General features: G+C 44.4%; 1 protein-coding gene across 25 annotated transcripts in view; it reads left to right on the top strand.

Annotated features, from left to right (window-relative positions):
* RBFOX1 (RNA binding fox-1 homolog 1) overlaps positions 1–13,270 on the top strand; it is a 2,446,597-nt gene that overhangs the window by 2,220,616 nt on the left and 212,711 nt on the right. The window contains exon 1 of one of the 25 annotated variants that reach the window (XM_086375908.1): positions 10,181–10,323. The exons of 21 other annotated variants lie outside the window; for them this stretch is intronic. In XM_086375908.1, coding sequence (XP_086232034.1) covers positions 10,291–10,323 — 33 coding nt within the window. In that variant the 5' untranslated portion in view covers positions 10,181–10,290. Of the gene's footprint in view, positions 1–10,180; positions 10,324–13,270 lie in introns of those variants that run through there. 3 more of the 25 variants (XM_086375901.1, XM_086375893.1, XM_086375906.1) reach the window with 3 other exon arrangements.

The following is a 13,270-nucleotide window of genomic DNA, read 5'->3' as shown; positions in this document are numbered from 1 at the left end:
CTTATACACAAATAAAGTGGACTTCTTCCATTTTCCCCAAATTTCACTCTCCTTGGATCCACCTTGACATTTTGCAAAACCTCTTCTTTAAGTCAGTCCAGCCCTGTTTTACTCCAAACTGTGCGCTGTTCTCAGCTCAGCATTCATGGAGGCTGCTGCTGCTGCTGCTAAGTCGCTTCAGTCGTGTCCGACTCTGTGCGACTCCATAGACAACAGCCCACCAGGCTCCTCCGTCCCTGGGATTCTCCAGGCAAGAACACTGGAGTGGGTTGCCATTTCCGCCTCCAATGCATGAAAGTGAAAAGAAAGTGAAGTCGCTCAATCGTGTCCAACTCTTAGCGACCCCATGGACTGCAGCCCACCAGGCTCCTCCGTCCATGGGATTCTCCAGGCAAGAGTACTGGAGTGGGGTGCCATTTCTTCTCCAATTCATGGAGGCAGATATCCTTAAAACATCACACATCTTTAGCTACAGGAAAATACTTGTGCATTGACCAAACATATGTAAAGAATTCAAGGTTTTCCAGTTTCCAGTGGTGCTTTGTTTGAAGGTCCAGGGCTCAAGAGACCCTTGTGTTGGGGCAGCACCAGTTACTGAACTTGGTTCTTCACTTAGGAAAATGGACTTCTTTGTTTTCAATCTCTCTTGACTTACTGTTTTACAAATAGCAATAACTTCAATACTGGCATGTTCATGCCAAGTTGGATTGTGTTGAATTTGTAAAGCAAATAAAGTTTTATCTCCCCTTTGTTCTGATGGGAATTTCAATTGTCATACTGGCCCTGTTTATTTCTCTTATTCTCTGTATAAAAGTTTATGAAATGAGGATGGAGGAAACCCAGAAATGCATCATGCAGTCAAGTCTGTTGATATAGCCAGACATTTGCGTCATATGGATGGAAAATTTAGGAAGCCGTGTAATGCAGTGGAGTATATCTAGAGTTCAGATCTCAGCTAGAATGTGTTTGCTGTCTGAATTTGGACATGTCACTGAGTTACTTGACCTCAACTTTCTCTTCTGTTAAATGGGTATATACGGTACCCATCCTACCTACTTTCCAATGTGGTAGGGAGGTTCAAACAGACCCTGTTTGAATGCTCCCAGAAGCCTTTACATTGTATCCTTGGCCAAGCAACTGTGATGATGTCTATGGTGGGAGTGATCAACTCTGTCCTATTTATTTACCTAAACTGACTACCTGATTTATTGATTTATTTCTTCAGTTTCAAACATTTGAGTTTCCTCAAGAGAAAAGGTATCATCAAAGAGTATAGTTTAAAAGATCAGATCCCTCTCTTTTCTTTTTCTTCACTCTTCCCTTGACTTTATTTACCATCATTGCATTTACTCTGTGACTCACCAAGATGTTTTTGAGCATCTACTCTATGCATGCCATTCAAATACTCCTGGGAAGATAGTACTCAGTAATGCAGACCTTCCCTCAAGGGCCCAGATAATTCAGGTCTCTTCCCTCAAGGGCCTTACAATCCAGTAGCCTCCAGGTCTCTATCTCAGCTCTCCCATGGCTCTGAAAATAACCTCACCACTTTCTTTTACTTCGTTTTCATTGATTCTGCCACCCCAGGTATGAGGTATTTCCTCCTTCTGCAGCATTAAACTGGCCTTTCCACACATGATGTTGTCAACCTGTTTCATACTATCTGGCTATTTTCTACTCACCCTTCAGCTCAAGGTTTAGACGTCAATTCTTCTGGAAAGCCCTCTTTGATAAACCGCTCTCTTAGCTCTGTATATTTCTCTTCTCGTGGCACATACCCCATTAAACTGTACATTCCCGGGTTATTCTGTGACTTCTGCCAACTTAGAGCTGCAGAGGTTTCTGGGCTGCATGAATCCTTGTCACCACTGTGGCCCCTGAAGCTAGCAGAGGACCTGCCATACCAAAGATGCCCAGGACTTTGCTACTGAAACAATGGCATGAATATCAAGTTCTTGCCTATTTGAATAGTTCATTGCCCTTGCTTTCTGGCAGTCTCTCCTAATTTCATTTCTTCCAAATCCAAGTATAATTCATTTTGTGACAGCCTTTTTTTCAAGTTGGCAAACTATTAGAGGCTAAAACTTATGCAACACACAATGAAAGACAAGGTCATATTTTATCATCTTTGCTTGTTGCCTTAACCAGATTAGACATCTTTCTACAAGTAAGGTGAATGCAAGCCAACAGATATTTATCATGTCAAACACCTGATTACAAAGGACGGAAGAAAAAGAGGGAAGTGTTAAAGATGAAGATGGCAAGTCCCTGCCTTGAAGGAATTTACATTCTTAGGAGAGGCTCATAATAGCCACGTAGGGAGATTGGAAAAGACTCATTGGAAAAGATTCTGATGCTGGAAAAGATTGAGGGCAGGATGAGAAGGGTGTGACAGAGGATGGGATGGTTGGATAGCATCACTGACTCAATGGACATGAGTTTGAGCAAACTCTTCACTATCTGGGAGATAGTAAAGGACAGGAAAGCCTGGCGTGCTGCAGTCCATGGGGTCACAGAGTCGGACATGACTTAGTGACTGAACAACAACAAGGGAGATTGGATAACTGAAAACACCAAAAAAAAAAAAAAAAAAAATGAAACCTCAAAGGTTTGGTTCTGGAAATTCATGATAAGTTATGTGGAGGTGGTACATAGCTTCTGTATCTTAACAATGTCATGTCTCCTCAAGGTCTTGGGTTGTCTCAGCTATGTTTAGGATCCACCTTTGAGAGAGGACCAAGGAAGAAATGTCGATTAGTGTCCTTGGGAAATAAACTTTCCTGATAGGTAGAAAATTCAGTTTTCATAATGTGATGTGAGTGAGGTTGCTTCAATTAGCAACATTCACGGTGGAGCTGGCACTACTCTGGGTTACTTGGTGCTTGCTGTGTGTGCAGCAACCCCCTCTCTTACAGAGAAAGTTGTCTTACACCAAATCTATTAGTTTCCTATTTTAGATGCAGGCAGAGAATCCCCTGGATAGCTACGATGGAGTAAGTAGCACAGCAATATTATCCCAAGTCATATCTGCAGGGTAACTGTAAGCAAGCTGTTTAGGGGAACACACGCCATTCTTTTCTTGTTGTGGATATGGTTAAATGTAGTAATATTAGCAATGGTGCAAGTCTTTGAAATTCACCTTGGATAGAAATTTGACGCTGATGTTACCCTGGTGGTGGTGGCAAGAACTCCCCCCTTCCACCTTCTTTAGCTCCTTGTAAAAGGAGGTGGATTGTGGATTGAAGGTTTCCTCCATACCCAGGAGATGAAGGGTCTTTGTGGAATGATGAGTTAAAACGTGTTGATCTGTTCCTTCCATTATGGAAACAGTTTCTGCTAATATTTATTTGCTTGGTTCAATTGTCAATTAGTTCATCTGCCCTACTGTCTGCACCACTCTATTTGGGATGGTGGTGGGCAGCTCCAGCTAGCACTCAGGGATGCGTGGCAGTGACAGTGAGGCCATGCTATTGATGCAAAAGAGGATGGCTGAACTGCTGCTGCCCTAAATTCCCTTTGTGTTTGCAGCCGTGAACGTGGCCCTCCAATGTCAGTTTCTGGTTTTGACAGTTTCCTGTAGTCATACGAGAGATTACGTTGGGGGAAATTGGATGAAGGACACACAGCAACTGTCCTGACTTTTTTCTTTTTCAACTTCTTGCTTTGCAGTCAGAATTAGATTGGTCAAACTATGATTTTTCATCCTGCCGCTTGGGGTGACCTCAGATTATTTGCATAGTCTTTCAAAGCTGCCCATCTATAAAATGAAGATAATGATGGAGGCTGTGGAGTGCATTGAGGGAGTTACATTTATACAACACTTAGGGCAATAGAATGCATATGTTGAGAGCCATTCTAATTATATCCTTATTTATTTATTTTTATTTTTGGCTGTCCTGGGTCTTTGTTGCTGCACAGACTTTTCTCTAGGGGCAAGCAGGGGCGACTCTCTAGTTGCAATGAGCAAGCTCCTCATTCCAGTGGCTTCCCTTGTTGCAGAGCTTGGGCTCTAGGGCACGTGGGTTTCAGTACTTGCAACTCCGAGGCTCTAGAGCACAGGCTCAATAGCTGTGGTGCACAGGCTCAGTTGCTCCGTGGCACGTGGGGTCTTCCCAGATCAGGGATCAAAACCGTGTCGCCTGCATTGGCAGGTGGATTCTTTACCACTGAGCCACCAGGGAAGCACTTCTAATTATATTCTTGTTGTTATTAATAATGTTATAATCACCATCATCATCATTAACACTACTAACCCCTCTTGGGTTCTGGATCTTGAGATGACAAGAACAAGATCTCATGCCTTTTTGGTAACTTCCGACTTTGGCTAGAATACTTCAGAAAATATTTCGTGATTGAATAGTTCTACTATAGCCCTTACAGATATCCACGCTCATCTTAGCCAACAGAGGCCAATGATAGCATCCTTGAAGGAACCTCAGCTTTGGAGAAAGATGTGGATTTGAGGTCTGCCTCTGACATTTGGTGGCTCACTGGTGAGGAACCCGCCTGCCAATACAGGAGACACAAGAGCCACGGGTTTGATCCTTGGGTCAAGAGGATCCCCTGGAGGAGGAAATGGCAACTCTCTCCAGTATTCTTGCCTGGAAAAGTCCATGGCCAAAGGAGCCTGGTGGGCTACAGTCCATGGGGCCACAAAGAGCTGGGCAAGAGTGAGTGAGTGAGCACACATCTGCCACTTACTAGCTTCCAGAAACCTTTTGCTTCTCTATCTGTGAAATGGGTTTGATAACAAATAAGTTTAGTAAAAACACACTTCCTGTAAAGATGAAATTAGACATGTATATCAAGTAGCTACCATTATCTAATGCTGAGAATGAACTGAGTGACAAGCTGCTATTCTGCCTGGTACTTTTTTTTCTATTTATAATGGGCAATAATAAGGCATTTCCAGCTATTTCACAGACAGAGAAGTGAAGCCCTATGCCGCCTGGCTTTCCAACAAGAAATCAGTATGATGTTGGGATATTTCAATAGGGAAAAAATTTTTTTTTTCCAAGAGTGCAGGGCAACACTTGATGGTTTGACTTTGTTTCCTGGCTCCCTGAGTTACTGGGTGAGTCAGAGCGTATCTTAGTCCTCATCGGGACCTGAGAATTTTTCAAGGGACAAAACATTTGGACTCTGGGCATGTGCATACCACTCTTTAAGATGCTCCAGGCAACAGTGGTGAGAAAAAAATCACCAGGGGTTCCTGCCCTCAGGAAGTTTACAGTCTAGTTGGAGACAGACCTCAAACTGCAGATTTTACCGTAATATCTTACAGAAGGGTCCCCCAACCTCCAGAATCTAATGCCTAATGATCTGAGGAGGAGCTGATGTAATAGTACTAGAAATAAGTGAGTGAGTGAGCATTAGTCACTTAGTCGTGTCCAACCCTTGTGACCTTATGGTGTGCCAGGCTGTTCTGTCCACGGAATTCTCCAGGCAAGAATACTGAAGTGGGTATAGCCATTCCCTTCTCCAGGGGTTCTTCCCGACCCAGGGATCGAACCCAAGTCTCTTGCATTACAGGCAGATTCTTCACCGTTTGAGCCATCAGGGAAGCTCAACAGAAATAAAGTGCACCATAAATGGAATGCTCTTGAATCATCCCAAAACCATACCCCTCTCCCTCCCTGGTCCCTGGAAAAATTGTCTTTCATGAAACCAGTCCTTGGTGAGGACTGCAGTCTTACAGGAAAACCCAAATGAAGTTTTTGGCCAACCCAATATATGTAATGTAAAAATACACATAATGTCAAAGTCAAAGTGTACATCATGTCAGACTTTGACCAGGATTTTAAAGGACAAGTCAGGGTCCTCTAAGACCCTGTGGATGCAGTGAGCAAGATAAGAAAGCCCCTGTTCTTAAGTGCCCGAGACTGTTGGCTGGGAACTTCACTTGCTCGAGGCTAATAATTATTTTTGTTTGTTTTTGACACAAGCACGTTTCTCTTTGGAAATACCACCTCATAAGCCACCATGTCAAGGCTACTGATTAACACCAAGTGCCATAAATATCTGATTGTCCCTAACTTTTAAGGAGTTGAGAAAAACAGCCTCTCCGTTGCCTTCTGTGGCTCCACATGGAAAGTCAGGATGGAACATTTCGTAAGCGTGACACCTCACTGTGGCAAATCCGCCCCGCCTCCCCTGCTTCGTGTTTCTGGGGCTGGGGTTTTCAGCCACGGCAAGGTGGCTCCTGGCCTCTCTCTCCTCTGTGCCTCCCTGCGGAGGCTGGGAAAGTGAAATGAAACAAATTGCTTTTTCTCCAATCTGTGACATGGATTCCTGTTATCGTGGTTGTTTGTTGGTTTTTTGTGAATTATGGTCCCAGAGCAATTGCAGAGCTCTTTGTTCCAGAGATTTTTTTTTTTTTTTTAGTAAGCTCATGTAGTTAGGAAACCAAGGTTTGTATACTCACCTTACAAACTACAAGATCAGTTTGTAAGCTGACCTGGAGGTCAGCTTTGAACCCATCTCCAGGTGTTTAAGGAGGTGGGGCTTGGGGCTTAGGAGTCTGATGGATTTGGTTAACTAGTTTTTTCTAGTTGTGTGAATGGCAGGAAGTACTGGATTGACCAGAAGGTTCATTTGGGTTCTTCTGTAAGGTGTTATGAAAAACCTGAGTGAACCTTATGGCCCACCCGATAACTCCACCTTGCTTAAAAAGAGAATGATGGTAGGTGCTACACTGGGTTCTTATCAAATATGATAATATAGGCAAAGCTGCTTTGTTGAATTTTGTATCTTTGGTGCTTAGAACAGTGACTAGTACATAGTTAGTACTCGAGAAAAGTTTTCTTATCATCACCATCATCTTCATCACCACCGTCATCTCCATCTTTATCATTTTCCTCATCATCACTATATCACCATCAGCTTCATCCCCACCATCATCATCTCCATCCTCTTTATCATCAATATCATCTCCATCTTCATCTTAGCATGGATTCAGTGACAGGAACTCTTCAATAACACCACATCAGGTTCAAGTTCTGGGTTCCACCACTTACCAAATTTACAAACTCCCGTAGTGGGAAATATTTTTTCACCTGTTTGGAGCCTCAGTGTTCTTACCTTTAAAAAGACCAGAATATCTATCTCTTAGGGGTGGTTATGGGGATTAAAGTGCCCGGCACAGAGTAGAATGAATCCAATGCATCTGCCCATGTGTTTTTCAGAGAAGAAAGAACTTTGCTGGACTAGAAAGGGGACTGATTTCATCCCTACAGTGGGTATATACGCTCAAGGACTTTCTAGATTATGAAACACATTCCCATAGATTTGATCCCTAGAGCATCACAAGAGCCTCATCAGAAAGGAGAATATTTGTTTTTGTTTTTTTTTTAGGAAGGAAAATATTTTTGATTTATGTTAATAAATGAGGAAATGGGATACACAATAGTTCCACCATTGAGTTTCTGATTTTTCAGCATTTGTCTCCAACCCCGTAGTCACAGCACCAATAAAAAGTTAGATGGTAACCAACAGGGAAATTACCCAGCATAGAGTTTTTTATTTTACTTATTTTATTGCGACCCATAAAAGATTTTACATCACAACCCAATTCACCCGCATAAAAGTTTCATGAAACATTTCTCTTACTCTATTCTATTCTTTCCCAGTGCGGTATAGTTTATTTCATTTAGAGAATGTTGATGCAATAACCCCCCACCAGAGTTTTACATCCCAAAGGATCACACCTGTAATTTGAAAACAATACATTTCACCCCAAAATTGTGTATAAGAATAGTCTGAGGCACCTTTACACAGCATCTGAGGCTGGATCCTACCCACCCTCAGAGATTTTAAGCCGGTGGGTCTGGGGTGGAGTTCTAGCATCTGGCTCTATAGGACCACCCCTAGGTGACCTGATGGCCTGTGGGCTAAAGAGTCATGTCCTATTACCTCACTCTGATTGTCTCCACCTGAAACATTCTCCGCTATTGGGTGTTTTGACTTTTTTGTGTTTTGGGTTTTTGCATTTTCTCTGTCACTCCCCAGAACACCAGGGAATCTTTCTGTCTTGGTCTCATACTTTTTGCTTTCTAGGAGAAAGCAAGACCCCTTTGATTGAAGAACTGAAGTTTAGCTCTTCAGTTATTAGTTGGACAAGGAGCTTGTGGCTCATAAGAATGACTGCTGAGCCCACCTATTGAGCGAGTCCTTTGAGGAGGGGCTCTGGTCCTCTGGTGATGCGATTTTGAGAGGGGAGCAGACGCATCCCTTTAAGGAACCTGAGTGAAAGTGAAAGGTGTTCAGTCGTGTCCGACTCTTTGCGACCCAATGGACTGTCTAGTCCATGGAATTCTCCAGACCAGAATACTGGAGTGGGTAGCCTTTCCCTTCTCCGGGGGATCTTCCTGACCCAGGGATTGAACATTGGTCTCCTGCATTTGCAGATGGATTCGTTACCAGCTGAGCCACCAGGGAAGCCCAAGAATACTGGAGTAGGTAGCCTATCCCTTCTCCAGCATATCTTCCCGACCCAGGAATCGAACCCGGATCTCCTACATTGCAGATTGGATTCTTTACCAACTGAGCTACCAGGGAATCCCAAGGAACCTGAGAGAGCTGCTTAATTTCATCCTGCATTAATTAATTAATTAATAATCACATCCCCAGACTGTGATTGGAAATAGGACTGTAAGAATGGCACAAATGCTGTTTATCCAGATTTTCTTTCCAACCCTGGGAAGCTGGGAATTAAAAAAAAAAAAAAAAAAAATCACCCAGGGGCTCCCTGAAGTAGCACCACCAACAGATCAGCAGGAAAGTGGAATTCTTCCGGGCAGCCTTCTCCGCCCTCACCTCCTCCTCTGTTATACAATTTAATTACAAGTTTAATCACTTCAGAAACCTCATCCATTCCCTCCAGTGTAGCGAGATCTCTCCTTTCCAAGCAGGCGTCTCAGTGATAAGCGGCTGTCCATGCAAAGAGTGGATGGGTCTCTTGAAACCTCTCCTTGGGCGAGCCAGAAAGACATGACTAAATAAAAACTGAGATTGTGTTGACATTTCACTGCGGTGGTTGTAGTTTTAATAATAAAGGAAGAACAAAGTATTTGCAGCTTTAAATAAAGAGGCAGCATTTGGCATTGAAATCGCAGGGGATTTTGTACGAGGTTTTATTTTTGCTCATTGGGAAACAAGAAAAAAATGGACTTAGAAGAGACAGAAGTTCAAGACAAGAGGAAAACAAGAGACTCTGATTTTCCTTCATGCCCTTGATCATTACTGGGGTTCTGTGGTCAAGGGTGGGTTCCTTTTCTTCAGAACCTACTGCAGGTCCTTCCTGTTGGGTCCTCGGGGACAAAGATGGTTTTGGATTTCACTCACCACGTTATTGAATGTGATGAATGAAGCTGTTTATCTAGCGCATCCTCTGAGGCAGGGCACCGTGCGTGTTTGTTTTCCCGTGATTTGATTTTTATCATGATCTTCTCACAATTACCCTGTGAAGTCACTCATCATGCTCCCCATTAAACAGAAGCAAAAAAAAAAAAAAATACTGGAGCCCGGGGCATTGCAACAACTTGCCTGAGATCACACAGAGAGTCTGCCAAGGAGCCAGGCCTGAGCATCTTCCACACACTCGCCCCTGACAGTATTTTAAGATCAATTTACAATTAACCACTCAGCTTTGTTATACATTTATCTGCAGTATTCTCAGGGTGTGTTTTTAAAAAACGTATCCATCACCATCTCTCTTATCTCTTCAAGCTCTGTCTTCATCCCTCTTCCCTCTCCTCCCCTTCTCCTTTTGGCATTCCCCCCACCCCTGCCTGTACCCTCTTGAAAATATAAAACAAAAATAGGAGAGTCGCGCGAGCTTCCTGGTGGAATTCCTGAGTTTGCTTGCATACCATATATTTAGTTTAGTAATGAAAAATTCCAGCTCCGGGCGGTGCAGAGGATAGCATTTCTAATGTTTTTTAAACAGCTATTAATGTAGTCGAGCGCTGTGTGGGTTTTCTTTCTTTTTTTTTTTTTTTTCCCTTCCTCGTCTATATAATCATCTGCTCAGTGTACACTCGGAAAGGGAGAGCAGGGGCCAGAGGAGGGGCGGGCTGTGATTGATGGATCAGCTCCAGGAAGGAGTCCCCTCTGGGGCTGGTTTGGGGAACAGTCAGATGTTGAGGAGGAGGTCAGCCGGGCGGCCCCGGCCCCCCCTCCTCCCGCACCCCCGCCGTCCCCACGTTGCACAGCGCACACACCCTCGCTCCTCATCGAGGCTCTCTCCTGCCAGATGCTCTGTGGCGTGGCACTGGCACAGCTGCTAAGTTTATGGAGGAGAAAGGAAGCAGGATGGTACAGCAGGTACATTTCCCCCATTTTTCTGTTTCACTCGAAACTGTGCTTTGAATGGAGCGGAAGCCTTTCTTGGTATGAAGTCTCTGTTACTCTCTGTGTGATGTGGATTTTGCTCCTTGAATCATGCCGGGAGGGAAAGCAGAGGAATTCAGCCAAGTGTGTGTGCGTGTGCGTGTGTGCGTGTGCATGAGCTTTTCTGCTTGATGTGTAAGAACTGAGCTGGTCTTCGAACCCGCAGGTTAATGATGTAATTTTGCATTTCCCTTCTTTGGTTTCAGTGCCCCCAGGGGTATGATGCAGTTTGAGTTCTTTTCGGTCCAGCACTGGAGGCTTTTCTCTGAATATGCGCAATTTCTTGCCAGAGAAGTAGAACAGACCAGGCTGAGAAACTCAAGTCGACCAAACTGTCAGCAGGACGGAGAACTGCAGGCAGCTGAGAAGGGGCAGTCTCCTTTCTCTAGTCAGAGTTGGTGGGAGGGGTGGGTCCCAGGGCAGGAGACACCGCTTTTCTAGGCGGTGTGGAGAGGTGTAATCAGTTGGTTTAGGAGGACTGAACCATTCCCATGCATTTCTTTACTGGGGGGGGCTGTGTTTAGGCCAGAAGAGGTTTGAGGGGACAAGAAAATGGACTGGGAACAGATAAATTTCAGACGCAAAAGGAGAAGGGATGCTCTAGAAGTTTGATGATTAGAGCTGGGAAAACACACACAGAGACGAGAAAGAAAGATACTTAAAGTCCACCTTGGCAGGCACTTTTCCCCCCTCAGTAAAAGTCAGACAGTTCACGGTGAAAAGAATAAATCCGTTCCGTGCTCTGCCACGTAAGGACTCTTTTCTGCAGTTGAAATGTGCTTTGCATTAGATGGTGAGCCAAAATATTTTGCCAAGTCCGATGGGCTGCCAGTCTTGGTTCATTTGTTAGTTTCCCAAAACTACTTTATTAAACCAGTCAGGGCTGTGCCCAGGAGAAGGAGACGTCTAACAATAACAACAACAACAAAACCCCACCAAAATATTAAGAAGAGCACCTCCCGTTTTCTCTCTGGCTCTGCCTCCTGGGAAAATTAAGGGTGTGGGATGTTTCAGCGACCAAGGAAATTCTCCTTGTATTTGAGGGGCGTCTCACTGAATGCCTGCAAGCAGCGAAGTCCACACACTGTGCTAATGGTCAGATTACGGTATTTGTCTTAAAATAGCAATAATATCCCGGCTATTTCATGCTTCAGTAAAATATTTAAATTGAAATGGCATTTTTTTTTCCTTTGGTGAATCAGACTTGGTTGCATTTTAATAACCCGTTTTTCTCTCTGTAACTGGAGTGCAAACTACCCACCGGGGTGTTTCGGGGAATGAAGGGAGGGGGGTGGTTCCCACGTCATCTGGCTGCTGTTGAGTTGCTGTTCTAATTGAGGTTTGGCCCAGGAGGACGAAGTTTCTTTTCCACTTATCCTAATAGATGCTCTTGATTTCAAATTTCTACCCAGTTCTGCAGCAACCAAGGGTGGATTGGAAAACACGAGGTCTTGGCTTCTTTTTCTTCCCTTTTGTGTATTCAGCAGTAACCCAGGGAAGTCCAGGCATTGAAAATCAGATGCTAGGATTGCAAAATCTTTTGAAGCCCCCACGCCGATGATGTGGTTGTTCAGTTGCTGAGTTGCAACCCCGTGGACTGCAGCATGCCGGGCTTCCCTGACCTTCACTGTCTCCCAGAGTTTGCTCAAACTCATGTCCATTGAGTCGGTGATGCCATCCAACCATCTTATCTTCTGTTGTCCCCTTCTTCTCCTGCCCTCAATCTTTCCCAGCCTCAGGGATGATGTGGAGGTGCATGCAAGGCAGAATCACCCTCCACTGTCAACTCAATACCCCCACAAGCACCCTGACTTAGGAAACATCAGCATCTCCGTGATCATTCCACTTATTTGGGAAAAGCAGGCATTTGGCATTAGAGAAGAGGGATGATCCTCAGACAGTAAAGAATCTGCCTGCAATTTTGGAGACCTGGGTTCAATCCCTGGATTGGGAAGATCCCCTGGAGGAGGGCATGGCAACCCACTCCAGTATTCTTGCCTGGAGAATCCCATGGACAGAGGAGCCTGGTGGGCTGCAGTCCATGGGGTTGCAAAGAGTCACACACAACTGAGCGGGTAAGCATAGCACAGAGGGATGAAGGGAGCTTCTGCAAATCAGGGAATGTCTAGTCAGTATGCTCTGGATAATTGTTGCCTATCCCTACCACCAACATGAAATTGACTTCAGCTTCCCCTTATTTCCCCCCACCCCCCGCCCCGGAGCATGCTCATGTGACTTAAGACTTGTCTTGACCCAGAGTGGAAAAGATGCCCTTAATGTGAATATGGACTTCCCAAGTGGTAAAGACTTTACTAGTGGTAAAGAACCTACCTGCCAAAGCCAGAGATATAAGAAACACAGGTTCAATCCCTGGGTTGGGAAGATCCCCTGGAGGAGGGCACAACAACCCATTCCAGTACTCTTGCCTGGAAAATCTCATGGACAGAGGAGCCTGGTGGGCTACAGTCCATAGGGTTGCAAAGAATCGGATATGACCCAAGTGACTTAGCATGCAAGCACAAGGTGAATATATTTTTTTCCAGAAAATTCATTTCAACCATGCTAAGAATCCGGGAGCATCACTAGGGAGGAAAGAAAGACATCTCCGAAGCCCTTTGAAGGTGAAAAATAATTCCATAGGAAGAACGATGATCTTAATTAAATATTAGATGTAATTAGCCCAAAGTGTAAATGTTGGGAATATTAATTAGGGTCTCTTTGGAATGGTTGTCAGTGTTAATAAGAAACCGCAGGGGTCCCACCAACATCTGTCTGAGAACTCCAGGCATGGGAGTGCATCTCTGGTTCCAAGGACTTGAGTGCTACCTGTAGGCTCCTTGGCTACCGTGGACAAAGTCTGTTAGAGTTGAGTACCCTGGCT

Source organism: Bos grunniens, chromosome 25, assembly GCF_055505025.1.
Source record: "Bos grunniens cultivar Pamir isolate PY7600 chromosome 25, Bosgru_T2T1.0, whole genome shotgun sequence".
In the NCBI taxonomy this organism is placed as follows: Eukaryota; Metazoa; Chordata; class Mammalia; order Artiodactyla; family Bovidae; genus Bos; species Bos grunniens.
Note: the sequence above shows the minus strand (reverse complement) of the source record. Positions and strands in the feature narration are given on the sequence as shown.